Source organism: Sminthopsis crassicaudata, chromosome 1, assembly GCF_048593235.1.
Source record: "Sminthopsis crassicaudata isolate SCR6 chromosome 1, ASM4859323v1, whole genome shotgun sequence".
NCBI classification, from domain to species: Eukaryota; Metazoa; Chordata; class Mammalia; order Dasyuromorphia; family Dasyuridae; genus Sminthopsis; species Sminthopsis crassicaudata.
Window position 1 is genome coordinate 70,120,045 of NC_133617.1, and position 14,857 is coordinate 70,134,901.

The 14,857-nt window shown below is 46.1% G+C and overlaps 1 protein-coding gene across 1 annotated transcript; it reads right to left on the reverse strand.

Moving 5' to 3' along the window:
- Positions 1–5,638: 5,638 nt before the first annotated feature.
- NANOS3 (nanos C2HC-type zinc finger 3) lies at positions 5,639–8,848 on the reverse strand. Its single transcript, XM_074284657.1, has 2 exons — positions 8,249–8,848; positions 5,639–6,312 (listed from the first exon to the last, which is right to left on the reverse strand). The coding sequence occupies exons 1-2, from the start codon at positions 8,754–8,756 to the stop codon at positions 6,269–6,271; spliced, it is 552 nt and encodes a 183-aa protein (XP_074140758.1). The 5' UTR covers positions 8,757–8,848; the 3' UTR covers positions 5,639–6,268.
- Positions 8,849–14,857: the final 6,009 nt, after the last annotated feature.

Below are 14,857 nucleotides of genomic sequence, written 5' to 3' on the forward strand. Positions count from 1 at the left end.
TTTCTCTGAAGGTCTTTGAGTTTACCTCCACTTCAGTGTTTCTAAATGTTCTAAAATTAGGTCCTCTCTGGGTATAGGTATTTTACGTCTGCCCCAAAGACTGGCAAGGATCTTCTGTTTCTTGGATCTTCTTCCACATCCTCCATTGCTTGTGCCAACATTGTCCTCTTAACACTTAAGTGTTATTGACTTATTCTTTTAAGAGTCATGTAGCCTGAGAAGAGATGGCAAACAGATTCCCTGTTCACCAGCTCTTTTCCTTGCAATGGATTCTGATCCCACTGAAGGGAAGAAAAGTAGAGGAAAAGAAATGATAACAGGAAACTTGCCAGGATATGAATCCATTCTTGGAAGAATTCAGGGCTGTAGTCAAGAATAGGTGAGATAGGCCACCCAAAATGACTCTGATGCTTCAGGAGAAGAATATGGCATACCAGTAAGATCAAATTAGGGTAGCATTCCCAGCCCTCCCTGAGAGCTTACCAACTAGGATAGTACATTAACCTCTCTCAACCTCACTATCCTTATATGTTGTCAAGTGAGTTTACCAGCTGCATTTTCCAATGATCCCTCTCCTATCCCCAGTCTTCAAGAAAGATAGGGAAAGATGATAGCTGAGATATAAAAAACCTTTTCCTTTTGCAGAAGGAGAAAACAGATCATGAGACAGATAAAACAGTCTTTGGCAGATCCAAGGGGAAAAAAATCCCAGCTGTCTAACCCCCCAAATAGTATCAGTCAAAATTCAGTATTATCTGGTCACAAACTACCCTTATTTTCCATTACTTTTTAATTCTAACCCCTTCTTTCTTGCCTCAGGTACATATTCCTATTTCTACTGTGAGCAAGACACTTTGCTCAAACTGTAGAAGATTCAAAGGGTCATACAGCACTGTAGGCTTATTTGAAAGACCCCTTCTCAGAATGTTTTGAAATGCCATAAATATTATAGGTTTACAAAGACAATGATTAAGAAATAGTTAACAAAATGGTAAAAAGAAATAACCCATAGGTCCACAGGTTAAGGACCCCTAATGTAGGGCATGTTGTGTTTTGGAAGGTATACATGATTAACATTAAATGTATGGTTATCTAACCTCTGGATGTCACAAGTAAGGGGCTAAGATTCTTAACAAATGCAGAGACTTGGTTTTTTTTGGGAGGTGTGGGGCTGAGGCAATCAAGATTAAGTGCTTTACCCAGGGTCACATAGCTAGTAAGTGTCAAGTGTCAAGGTGGCTCTATTTTGAACTTGGATCCCCCTGACTCCAGGACCAGTGCTCTATCTACTGAACTACCTAGTTACCCCTTGGCAAATTGTTTTTTGAGGGGGGTGAAACAGTATTTTATGAGGTGGAAAAAGGAGAAAAATCACTCCTGATAAAAATGTGATGTTTTAAGTTGGGTTTTTAAGAATGAGTAGAAATTCTCAGTTATCCTGGATGAATCAATGAAAAAGCACACTGGGATAGTTAGATGGTATAGTGGATAGAGCACTGGCCTTGGAGTCAGGAGGACTTGAGTGGAAAATAGGGCCTTGACACTTACTAGCTGTGTGATCTGAGCAAGTCACTTATACCCAATTGCCTGCAAAAAGAAAAAGGCACTGTGTATTAAGTGCTTATTATTATAAGTATTAGTATAGTAATATTAATGAAAGATGTAAAAAGAAAAGATCATTCTATGGAATCAGGAGTTTGAAATCTCACTGGAGAAACAATACATACGAAATCTTAGCTGCAAGTCAGATGGAAAAGTCCTATGGTGCTTAGAATGTAACAGCAAAGCATATGGTTATGCCTCTGTCATGCTTTTCCCACTAATAAACTCATAAAAGTCATATCAATGTCTGAATCTGAACCATTTGATGCCAGAGACTGTGGAGGCAAGAACTTTCTTCGCAGGGTCTCTTATAAAACTTTTTAGAGAAATGTTAAGTCCCAGGATAAGTTAATACCCAGCTATTGATTTTTCTGGGGGAGTATTATGCTAATGTTGAAAGGAGTTGTTCTGGAGTTAGAAGATACAAATTCTAGTCCTGCTTTTGGTATTACTAAATGTATACCTTTTAGCAAAGAACTATAACTTCTCTGAACCTGTTTTCTCATCCATAAAATGATCACAATATAATTTGCCAGACTAGTCTAATAGAGTTGTGCCGATCAAATATGATAATGGAATATAAGAGGCCTTCATCATATAGAAAGCATTATATATATATGTAAACATTTTTTAGGGTCCTTATTTAAAAGTTGTTTCTTCCTTTTTTTCCCCCTTTCCTTTCAAGAATGGATAGAAATTCAGTAGGTGAAGAGTTTTTCCAGGCAGAAGAACAGATGCAAATTGTAGGGCATGTTCAGGGACAAGGGAATATTGAAACATAGCAGAAATGGTAGTGCAGTACCACATCATGGAAAATCTCAGAGGCGATGCTGGATCAGAACTAGACTTAAATAAGCAATAGGGGCTGCTGCATTTCTGAGCAGGACTGATTTAACCAGATCTAGATAGTGTAGAATGATTTTGATTACTGATAAGAACAAAGATATCCATCCCCACCAAAAAGTTATACAAAAGATACTTTAAAATGCCCAGTTTTATGTGGCTGGTGAACTGACAGACTGCTTCCTTCATGGAGAAGTCCCATTCGATCTGACAGCAATAGATGGTGATACCGTCCAAAGTGCCCTAGCAGAAAACAGCCCTGTGTGTGACATCCAAAGGATATCCTGCAGCATATGAAGATTCCAATAGATGCCCTGTTCTCTAGCTGAGCTATATATATGGACGTTTGTATGTATATGCATGTACACACAAACATACATATGTACATTTGTCCCTCCCTCCATACACTACTCTTTCTCAGGTATTCCCCTCAGGTCCTTGGCAGATGGGGAAAAAATCCCAGCCCTCTAGCTCCCAAAATAATGTCAAAATTCAAAATCATCTGATTACAAACTGTCCTTGTTTTCTATTACTTAACTCCATCTCATTTGGAGGTCTAGATCTGATAGCTAGAAAAGACTCTAGATAACAGCTAGCTTAATCTCTTTTGACAGAAAAGTGAAGCCCAAATAGGGAATATTTGTCCAAAATCATGCAGCATCTTTCCCGTATGTCCTAGAGGAAATATGCTTTGGTCTTAATCCTGCATCTCCTTCCATTTTTCTGTTTTTTGAAAGCAAGGCATGTCTTCCTATGGGACTTTGCTTCCTTTAGGGCTTAGGTCAATCATTACCTCCCAGAATTCCCTTCCCCTCAAACATGACTTTTTGTCTGTGTACACATTGCTCCTTCTCCCTAGGAAGGCAAGAAGCGTATCGTGTCTCTAAAACCTAATACACATTTAGTGTGCTAGAGCATTTAGTACATTGAATTGAACAGAGGTTCTGACTTGTGGGGAATACTGCTGGGTCCAAGTAAGGCAATGAAGGTCTGCACCAGGGTGGTAGCTGTATAAAGGAGAGCAAATGAGAGATGTTATGAAGGCAGAAAGAATAAGACATGACAACATTATACAGTGGGGTCAGTGTGAGTAAGTAAAGTGATACCAATGTTGCCAGCCTGGGTGACAGAAGGTTGCTCCCCCTCCACAGAAATAGGAAAAAGAAAGTCTGGGAAGGGAAGGGTTAAAGGAAAAGATTGTTGTTGTTCAGATTCCAATTGGGATTTTCTAATTTTACCACAAGAGTGGTTGGCCATTTCCATCTCTAGATGCAGAAATGGAGGTTAAAAGGGTCATGCGCTTGCCCCAGGGCCACGCAGCTAGCAATATCTGAGGTCACATTTGAACTTTGGACCTCCACTGTGCCACCTAGCGGCCTCTTAGAGGAAAATAAAATAAAATGAGTTCTCTTTGGGACACATTAAATTGAAAATGTCTGCCAGACATCCATTTCAAGATATCTAAGAGACACTGGCTTGTACAGACCTGGAGACTCAGGAGAGCTAGGGTAGGTGTGCAGATCTGAGAATCACCTTTGTAAAGACAACGATCTGCAGGGACTGAAATTACCAAACAATAAAGTGGGTTGTGGACCTCTTTGGCAGACTGAACTCAAGTTTTTAAAATATACAATAATAAAAAAAACCCACAGGATCATAAAAGAAAACAATTATCTTAAGTGATTATTTTCCAAAAATTATATCTACACATGGCTCTTCTCAACAATGAGGTGATTTGAGTCGATTCCATTAGTTTTGTGATGGAGCCATCTGCATCCAGAAAGAGAACTGAATATGGGGGCTGAATGTGGATCACAACATAGTATTTTCACTTTTTGGTTGTTTGCTCATTTTCTTCCCTTTTTTATCTGATTTTTCTTGTGCCATATTGTAAATGTGGAAATATGTATAAGAGGAATTGCACATGTTTAACATATATTGGATTATTTGCTGTCTAGGGAAGGGAAGGTGAGAGGGAAGGGAGGGAGAAACAAATTTGGAACAAAAGGTTTTGCTAGGGTAAACGAGGAAAGCTATCTTTGAATATTTACAAAACAAACAAAAGAAAAACATGTCTGCAGGCCCTCAATTAAGAAATCTTGGTACAGAGAGAAAAGAGGGCCCAGCATACTCCTTGGGAGTACCCACTATTACTGGTAACACAAATGAGACTGAGGAAAAGCAGTCAGATAGGGAGAAGTATCAGGAAGGAAGAACCTAGAGAGAAGAGAAGAAAGGAGGGTGATTGACAGTTTAAAAAGTTTTACAGAGGTCAAGAGGGATGAGGATTAAGAAAATACCTTAGACCTGGCAATGAAGAGATCCTTTGTAACTTTGGAGGCAACCAGACTTTTCTGAGGAGTTTAATGTAGCTAAGTGGGGATGATCAGTTCAATAAGGACTTTTATAAGCATAGAGGAGACATGGATGTGTTTGTAGGCAGTAGGAAGCAGCCAACAGCCTAGGAGACTGAAAAATCAGTGAGAGTGGGGAGATAGCAGAAGGAGCAACATGCTGGAAAAGCCAGGATGGAATAGGACGGAAGGACATTTAGAGAGGTTTGCCAAGAAGAGACACTTCAGGTGAAACAGAAATAGGTGAAGGAGAAAATGAGGGGAGACATCCAAATAATTAATTGGAAAGGAGAAGAGAGAGTTCTCATTTTGTTTCTGTGGAATATGAGGCAAAGCCTTTAGCTAACAGCATAGGGAGAAGGAGTAGCATGGGAGGCTTAAGGACAGATGGAAATAGTGGGGTGAGCCAGATGACTTAGGGCGTTCTCAAAGGATTGCCTTGCTGAGGTTAGGCTCCCGTTGAGCTTATGTCATGGAATTTGTGGCGGAATCAGCAAGACAGGTCCATGATTTTCTCAAGTTGTTGGGTAGTATGTGATGTGGTGAATGGTGGGAGTTATCCAAGGAGAGGGTTTGACCAGACCATCTTCAAGAATAGGAATAGAGACTCCAATATAGAAATGGGATGGACTCAGACTAGTTCACCAAGGGGTCAAGATAGGGAGGGGAGAAGAGTGTAGCCAATGTAGAGGTGAAGGCCTGGGAAAAGACGTGAGAAGAGAAGGGATTATAGGTCACAGTGAGGACAAAGACCAAGGGAAAACTGCCCAGCAGGCCTAGAGTCAGAGAAGATAAAAAGGAGGATAAGAAAAAAGGCCTCCAGGAGGTGGAATGTGGCTTTTTTCTTTATTTCAGAAGCAATTTATCAATAACAGTGTGGAAGGACTAACAATCCTAACAAAGGCGTGGAAAGGAAAGCTGAGGATCTTGTAAGGAAGTGTCATTCATCTCCAGGATTCACAAGAAGCCTTTATAAGCAAGATAATATTCCCTTGTCCTAGATCAGTTTTGTCTGTTGAATAATCAAGGGAATCAAACCTGCATGCCAGTCCCCGAGGACAGGAGAAGAGTGATAGAATCCCCAGTCCTGTTGTTGAGGTCATGTCTCAGGCAGGACTTTCGCCCAACAGGCCTGTCCATTCTCCTCCTACGGCTTAGCTCTCAGGCCTGTACCATGAAGATGGGAGTCCCTTAAGGCAAGTCACCGCCAGGGATGGGGACCGGGCCGAGGAGAGTCAGGAGGTGGGCTTGTGGTGCCAGGCCTGGTATTAAGGGGCGGTGTAGCTACCAAGAGTCCAGGAGACGAAGCAGAGCCGGCCTCTGGAGAGACACCCTCAGTGCCCTCCAGTACTGTTCTTCCTTCCTTTGCCCCATACAAATCCTTCCTGTTTTTCTGTCCTTCCCGTCTGTTGTCTTAGGCAAAGCAAGTGCCTGTGTTTCCTAGGGTCCTCTTAGGCAGAAGCTGAAATTCACGGTTGTGGAGTGAGAAAAGCAGTTCTGGAGGCCTTTGAACCTGGATTCAAAAGGGGCAGGGGGGAAGGCAACAGAAAAAAAACAAATTTAAATTCTAGATGGATCTAGAACAGGGCAGTAGGTTCAAATTCCCAGCTTCCCTTTTATCCTTCTCCCACCAAGCTTTCCAAGCCATCCAGGACCCCTACAAACTCCCAGGAAATACTGGTGCTTATTTAACACTTACTCTTCCCCCCAGGGGGGGGAAATACCCCACCACCCTCACTGGATCACTTCAGTGCCAGCAGGGAGAATCCCAGAAGCTGGAGACCTCTATCCTGGCCTATTCCTCCATTGCCCCCTGCTGTCCAGTTGAATTTGTGGCATCAAGCAATAACTTCCCAAAAAAGAGTTCCCACTAGGATTTGTCAGGGATTTCCATCCTTTTCCTAGGGGCAATTTTTACTAGAAGCCAATTTGGGAGGAAAGTCTCATGGTTTCTCCTGCGTTTTGTTTTATCCTTGATTTAGAGACAAAGAACTTATGCTGAATCATAAGCCAATAAAGCATGCTACATACATAGCCTTCTATCCTTGGAAAGGCAAGAATTTGCAGACATACCATAAGGACAGCAGGAGAACACCTAGGCAGGAAAGCACCTATTCTTACAAATACATATTTATATAAAATTTAGACTGGTTTCAAAATGCATTCATACTTTGTAATCACAGGCACAACACAGTTTTAGCACACTGTAGTCAGAACAAACTTGCTTATTGAAGAATGCATATAATAAAAGGAAAGGGTGTAGCCAGCATATATACATATTTTTTTGTGAAGTAGGTCATTTGTATGGAAATCCCACTGAACAATGTATTTCTATATAAATGTTAATCCTTAAAAAACAAATAGCACACAAAACAACCATAGTAATCCTTTCCGTTCTACAGCTCAAAGGTTTTTTTTTACCATAGCAAACAAAAAATCTAATACCAAAAAACTAAAAGCCTAGTTCAGGGACCCAGGATCTCAGCTCAGGTTAAGAGCTGAAAAGCTTTCAAAGCACCCTCAGTTTTATATGTGAAAAATGAAAGTCCCAGAGCAGGACTTGCCTGGGGTCACACACAGGAAAAAGCAGGAATGGACTTAGAACTTAGCACTCCTGATTCTCAGACTTTTATTATTACCATCATTATTGTCCTTATTCCTGGTCTTTAAAACAAAAGGTCTTAATGTTGACATTTCAGTCATTTAGAGCCTATGTCCCTCAGAATGAGGGTTAGTCACCTAGCCTCGTTCACAGACACATTCTGTTTTCAGTTGGAGATTTCTTCAAAGCAAAGCTTGAGTGCCTGTGCCCAACATTTCTGGCCCAAGCACGTGGCACTAGAAAAGCCCTTATTTGTCAGTTACGTCTGAGGTCATTCCCCCCATCTATCTAGGAACATCCTGCAGTGGGGAAATGGACTTTGGAATCAGGAATCGCTCACTGGTGACCGGATAATGATAATTTACTAGTCCTGTAACCCTGGAAATCAACGTTTTAGTTCCCCTGACTTAGTTTGCTCACTTTTAAAATGGAGATAACACTACTTGGTTGTGCTGAGGAGAATGCTTCAGAAGCCCCAAATTCCTAGATTTGTGAGCTATTTTTAAATCTGCGCAGGAAACCAATCCCCAACAACCAGTCTCCAGAAATAAATTTCTTGAACCAATGAGTGAATACAAAGACCCCCCAAGAAAGCAGGGGGAGAAAGGGCAGCATTTCTGGCTTGGGGTGGTAGGCTAGCAAATCCTGGGTTGCCCGAGTTGGCAAGGAGGGCACTCCTGGAAGGAGACACTCAGTTACTACTACATCACTGCATGGCCCTGACTGGGGGAAGCTTTTTCCCCCCCTTCTACCTAGTCTCTTGTCAGGTGCCTGATTTTGCTCCTTGTTGCCCCTCGGAAGCCAGCAGGGGCCCCGCCAGTCTCCCCCGCCGGCTCCCAGCTCCTACCTGTGCCACTGCCGGTGCCGCTTTCCTCCGGAGCACGGCTGGGAGCTTTTCCTTCAGGCATCGCAGGAAGCCTCTTGGTCCGGGGCTTGGCCGGGTTGGGCTCCTCCGACGGCCACTGCAGGCTGGCCCGTTTGCCGGCTGAATTGCGGGCCGTGTAGCTGTACACAGACATGTAGCCCTTGCTGGTGAGTGGGCAGAAGCGCTTGGTGTGGGCATTGTCTTGAGTGGCTCTGCACTGTGGGCACACGTATTTTCTCAAGATGGGGCACACCACCCGGCCTTCCTCGTCCTTCAGCGTATGGGACAAGTAGATGTTTCGAGACTCCCCGTTGTGCTTGCAAAAGGTGCAGAGGGTGTCCCTGGGGGGCAGGAGGTCCTGCCTCAGGCTGGGTCCGGGGTCCGGGCCTGGCTCCGTCTCAGCCACCTGCGGCTCCAGCTTTTCCTCGCGGAGAGCCCCCACCAGGCTAGCTAGTCCCAGATAATCCCTCCACAGATTGAAGACCTCCATCTCGCTAGGTTGCAGGCCAGAAGCACCAGTAGGTAAAAGTGATAGGATCAGGGCCAGGCAGAAGCTGGAGCCTTAAGTATCCTCAAGCAGCCAATTAGAACAGGAGGAAGCTAAAGAACCCTCTCCCCCAGCCCCCTGCCCTCTGCCCCCGCCTCACTGGGAGACTTGAAGTTTACAGGTTCTCTCCACTCCAGAGGGTCTGGGGGGAGGGATCTCTTCCATGCTCCACAGTCAAATAGCTGCTGATAGAGCTCTGGGCTAGAGAACTGAGAAATCTCCAAGTATGCATTTTAATGGGGGGGAAGGAGGAAGGAAACCACCCACCTTGCCCCACCCCCTCGCCCCCATCCTCACACTCTGCTACTCTGTAGTTCTCTGGCTTGGAAGAACACTCAGTGCTTCCTGGGTTGTCTGTGACTTTCCTAGTTCTAGAAGCAAAACTGCTGAGCCGGTCTCTCCCGCCTCGCAGCCGCAGCTTCGGGTCACCCAGCCTCCAGAAACCGGTGCAGCGGAGCCGAGGGGCCCTGGCAAGGCCGCCCAGCAGTGCAGTGGTTAGAGCTCAGGAAGGCCTGAGTTCAAGTAGGGCGCCCCTGAGCACGGCATCTAGCCCTGTTTGTCTCGTGTAAAAGTGGGGTCCCGCCGGGGAGCGAAGTGGCAAATCGCTCCGAGGGGCTTCGCCAAGCAAACCCCCACGGGGTCACCGAGAGCCTCCCTTCTCTGAGACTGGCTATATTTCTCTGGAAAATGCTGTCAGGGAGAGGCTGGAAGGGGATCTCTACATAGAAAGAGCGCTTGGCCGGATCTCCTCTGGCTCAGACTATTGCTTTCCCTGTCTCCCTCTCATTCTCAGAGTGATCTTCTGACCCGGTAACTCTCCTTAAACTGCAGTGGCTCCCTATTACCTTCAGACCGACTAGAGGGCGCTTTTACAGCCCGTCAGTCCCCTGGCCTAGCCTCCGGCCTAGTTCAACATCACTTCCCTTCCCAGTAGGTGGAGCTTTGCCCCCAGAGCGGCGTCTCCCAGATCCTTTGCCACGGTCGTCTGCCTTTCCAGGAAAGGGTTCCCTCTTCACTTCTCTTCCTTGGAATCCCTCAGCTCCTTCAAGACTCAGCCGGAGCCCTGCAAGGCCTGGGCTGAGCCCTGCACTGCTAGTGCCCTCCCTTCTAGAATCCCCTGTATTATTTTGTATCTATTTAGTGTTCTCCTACATGCATACATATTGTCTCCCCAAAGGGCACAGGTGTCTTTGTATCTCTAGCTTTGCACAATGCTCAGCGTTTTGGAGACACGTAAGAATGCTTGAAACTGCTGCATTTGAGGGGGGCTCCATGAAGGGTTCACTTGGTTTCATACAGGCTCCTGGACCCCTCGGAAAGGGAAGGCCGCCACTCAGACACGGGTGGTCACTCAAAAATGGGGCTGGGATTGAAACGTACACAAAGGGGAGAGGGGCTCCTTATTGACTTAGACAGCATCAAAGGGTGTGTTGTCATTTTATTTATTTCGTTAAATAGTTCCCCATCCCATTTTAACTTGGTTCTTCCTCATTAGCAAGCTTTGCTGGCGGTTACACAGCCAGCTTGTTTTACCTCTCCCTGTGCTAGAGGCCTTCTTGCAGGTGAGAATGAGACGAAGGCCAGCCCCGGGCTGCCTTGCTGTGGCCCTGGAGATGTCCCTCCCCAGCTCCGCACCTCGGCCTTCTCACCTGGACAAGGAGGGGCCGGAGAGATCAGCCATTCTCAAAGCTCTCCGGTCTCAGTCCACGGCTCTCCACAGCTGAAAACACAGACGTTGCCGAGTGATCCTCCCGGGCTAGTAACCCAGGCAGAAAAAGAAAAGGGAAGTGGAGCGGTCTGGCACGAATGTCTTTGATAAAAGCTTTGTGACCAGGGTCCCTTTTCCGGACGGACAAGGGTGGCCGCGAATAAAGTGCAGGATCCAGCCTGACACCTAGAGCAGAGCTCTGCCAGAGCCTCGGCTTCTCCATGTCAGGGAGCAGATGTTACCCGTATCAGCTTCCCAGGGCTGCCCATTGAGGGCTTTGTAAATCTCAAAGGCACCGTGCCACACTAAAATATTTCATTTAATTTAAATGTTCACTCGCCATCCCTTTAATACGTATTCAAAAAAATTCTAGACATAAATACCAGGCTTTCAAAGTTTTAAGATTTAAAATATAAATTTGAAAAGCTTTTAAAAATTAATTTTAAAATTAATTATTAAATGTAACTGCCTTTTAGCATTTATGGGGTAATTCTCACATTTTACAGGCCCTGGAGTGTAGCCCGTGTGGACCTGGAGACAGCTAGGGAAGCCGGGATTCTCTGCTATCCCTACTCTCCACTTGCTAGTGAACATTTTTGTCGCGTCCTTTCCAAATCAAAGATTCTTTTCCTTGGAGAAGGGGGGAGGGTAAATTAAAATAGCACAGCACCCCCTTCTCTCCATCATTATCCCATCCTCCCCAATCTTTCTTCCAGTTTATCAAGCAATATAGTAAAGAAGCAGTTTAACAAGCCCTCCCGCAAGCCTAAAGCAGAGATGTAACAGTCCAAGACCTCCAGGAGCTAATGTCCTGAGGTGGGGTGGACCCCATACAGATAAGCAAATGCTAAATTACCTATAAAGCAAATACAAAGTAATTTGTTCCAGAGGATGGAGATAGTGCGGTATTGTGTGTGGAAAGAAAATACTTCATCCAGGGCAGCTAAATAATAAAAATCCCTGTGCATCCTTAGCTTGCCTAGACTCACTTTGTAATTTAGTTCTGGACTCTTTTCCACAAGACCCATAGTTCATTTGTAATTGCTCCCCTTTACCTGCCCTTCCCTCCACGGTTTGCAATAATAGCTAACATTTGTGTAACGCTGACTGTACGTTAGATATTGAGTTAGGCGTTTTACATAGATCCTCACAACTCTGGGAGGTAAGCGCTATTATCCCCATTTTGCAGATGAGGAAACTGAGGTAGGTTTTACCTGACTTGCTCAAGGTCATACAGTTAGTGTCAGGCTGGATTTGAATGCAGAGCTCCCGGACTTCAGGCCCAGTACTCTGTCCCTCAGGCCACCTTTAAAATTTAAATTAGCTAACGAGCTCCCTGTGCAATAATTTTAGTGATCCCCTTACCCTTTTCCCACCTCAGAACTGCTTCTTTGGGAGGGAGGGAAGGCTTTTGGCTTAATCTTGATTGGTTTGTCTTCCGGGGATACCGGCCCCCTTTCTTCCCCAGGCTGGAGGTTGCTGCTGGCCATACTATTCCATCCATCTCATCCCATTCCTACTCCCTCCCTGGCTAGGGCTTGCAGGTTTTGCAGAGGAGCTCAGAAAACTCAATCCCATTTGGGCTCATCCCCTCCTGCCTTCCCCCACCCTCGGCCTCTAGTGGGTGGTCAGCCTCTGGCCTGGTTACACTGTATCTGACCCAAGCCTGGCCCCTGCAAAGCTCCCATTTCTTTCCTGGAACTGAGTCTCGTTAGTTTTGCAGGGAGGCATCAGACTGTCCGCAGGACTCCCTTCCCCCCTACCTCACAGCCAGAGGGGCTGTTGGGATACCGTGGCCACGGATCGGGGAAGGAGAAGGAAGTAGCTCTCCCCTCTCCCCTCCTTCCTCCCCGGGGCACAGGCCTCAGAGCAGGAAAGGAGGCCCCACAGCCTGCAAAATCTCTTCCCTCAGCCAGGTCCTATGTGGGAATCGGTGCCTACTGATTGGCCTTCCCCCATGCCCATTGCCAGGGAGCAAGCTCTGCCCGAGCCCGTTTCCCAGGGCCTCCGGGGAGCCCGCTTAAGATTCCAGCCTTTCCCAGGGCATTCCTCCTCTCCTTGCCGCCTCTGAACTAGAGAGACAGGAAACCAGGCTTCTAATCTCAGCTTCCAATTTTCCCATCAAAGCGGTCAGAATTCCTTTTGTTTGGTGATGAGAATTGTCCCCTCTTAGGGGTGTCAAATAAATTAGCAAACAGCTGGAGGCAAAAAGAGGTGTAATAAGACCCAGTAAGCACAGTCAGGAAATAACTAAATGGAAGGGTGGGATCCCACAAGAGGTGTTATTTACCTTTATTAGGATTATATCCTGGAGGTCTATAGAAAGGACCCTCATTATACAGAAGAGGATCCCGAAGGACATTCACTACCCAGCTCCTTCCTACTTTTCCTGGTGTCCTCCACTGGACACTACCTGGTTCCCTCACAGTTTCACCTGCCTCCCCAGGGCTTTAGTTTCCCAAGTCTGGAATTCTCCTCATCTCTAGTCTTCCTTCCTTCTACATGTCACAAACACCACCTTCCCAAGAGGCCTTTTGGCTCGCTCTCCAGCCCTACCCCCCCCCCCCCATGAAATTCCCCACCAGTTCCCTTACACAGATAGAATAATGATGACGATGATGTAACTGTCAGCATGGTATCTCCCCGTGGCAATTCAAGTTCCCCGAGGACTAGGCCCGTGGTTTTGCCTTCCTTCGTGTCCACAGTTTAGCCCTGTACTTTAATAAATGTTTGTTAACTAAGAGACTAGAAAACAACAGAGTTAGAATCTGAATTCGGGTTCTGATTGTGAGCCCCGGCTTTCTTCCATTGCTGGAGCTGCATTTTGTGAGTACATTCCCTTCATCACACCATTCAAAGCCTTCACATATCCATTTTCTCATAAAATAATGACGACCGACCGGAGAAGCAGAACAAGGAAGGATTCCTCTCCGCATTTAACAGCGGAGGAAGTCTGGGAGGTTGTCTGCCAAAAGTCACAACAATGGAAGTTAATAGTGGCCCGAGGCTAGGAGTCGGCGGACTCACTCCCGGCCTTGGGGTCTCCCCGACCCAGCGGATCTGCCGAGTTTGTCGCTGCCCCTTCTTCCTCCTGCGACGTCCAACCCTTCTCTCCAGGTCCAGGTCTGGCCCAGCCACAGTGACATTCATCCATCGGTGAGTTTTTCCTCACAGCTTACAACCCACCGACAGCAATGAATGTTGATTGTGACCTTTGGTTTAGGTGGGCAGTATGACCTAGGTTGGGAAGGGGGGCAGTGTAGACTGCCAGAGACAGATGACTTTTTAGGGCTTAAAGGTCAAAGTTGAGCCGAGACCAGGCAGTACCGGGCCAGTGGTATAAGAGGAGAGCCCTCTACCTGGTCTTGATTCTAGGCACTCGGGTCATGGGCCTGGGCTCCCTGGCGGGCGTCAGGTGGTGGGTTAAGGCTGCAGGGTCCACTCAACGGTCGATGGTTTGCCTTCAGCTGCTCAAACTCACCGACAGCGTTGAATGTTCCCCCAAACCTCTGGCATCTCTGGGAGTCGGGTTCCTTGAAGGTGGGAAGACAAGGCTGGAGATTAAAGTTCTCCCTACTCTGCTTCCTTTCCCTCTCACTCCTCTGGGCGGAAAGCAGCCTCTGGGACAGGACAGGTGGTGATGAGTGACGGCCCCATGCCCCCTTTGTTTCTGCTGCCCCTCCTGCTGGGGGCTTCCCTTCCCCCGCCCCTTCATCTTTTCGCATCTCAACTGCATTCATGCATGCATTCTGGCCTCCTTGCGCTCCCCACACGGGACGTTCCAAGTCCCGTGCCTGGCACTAGACAGCCCCCGGAATGCACAGCTGCTCAGCATCTCCAGTTTCCTGCTAGGACACTACCTCCTCCTCGTGCTCCCGGCCAATAGGGCTTCCCCTTACTTGCACCACATGTGCATTTGATAAATATGTGGAGACGCAGGCGTATGTTGGTAAATGTTTAACAGCAGATCTCCTGTGGGGGGAAAGCAGATATTTAAATTTAAATTAAATTAAATTAAATTAAATTTAAAATTTTGCATGAACATTTTCTTCATCACTTTCTCAAGTCTGATAATCAACAAAATGCTAAATCTGAGCCCTGGATTTTTAGCATTTGCCCATTTCTGAGATATAAATGCTCACACGGAAAATTTAACAGCAGATTTCTGCTTATGTGCACAGAATATAAGCTCCTTGTGGGCTGCCGCTCTTTGAGGGTTTTTTTTTTCTTTTGTCTTTGTCTTACTAGCACCTGGCTTAGTGGTGGGGAGGAGAGGGAGAATTATTTATTTTTATTATTATTATGCTTGCTTAATAAAACAGATATTCATTGAACG

Bases quoted from the DNA above. Each gene is read 5' to 3' on its own strand.
- NANOS3 (XM_074284657.1), bottom strand. From the start codon at position 8,756: ATGGAGGTCTTCAATCTGTGGAGGGATTATCTGGGACTAGCTAGCCTG. The intron at 6,313-8,248 runs GTAGGAGCTGGG...TTTTGAATCCAG, and splicing joins CGGCACCGGCAGTGGCACAG to GTTCAAAGGCCTCCAGAACT.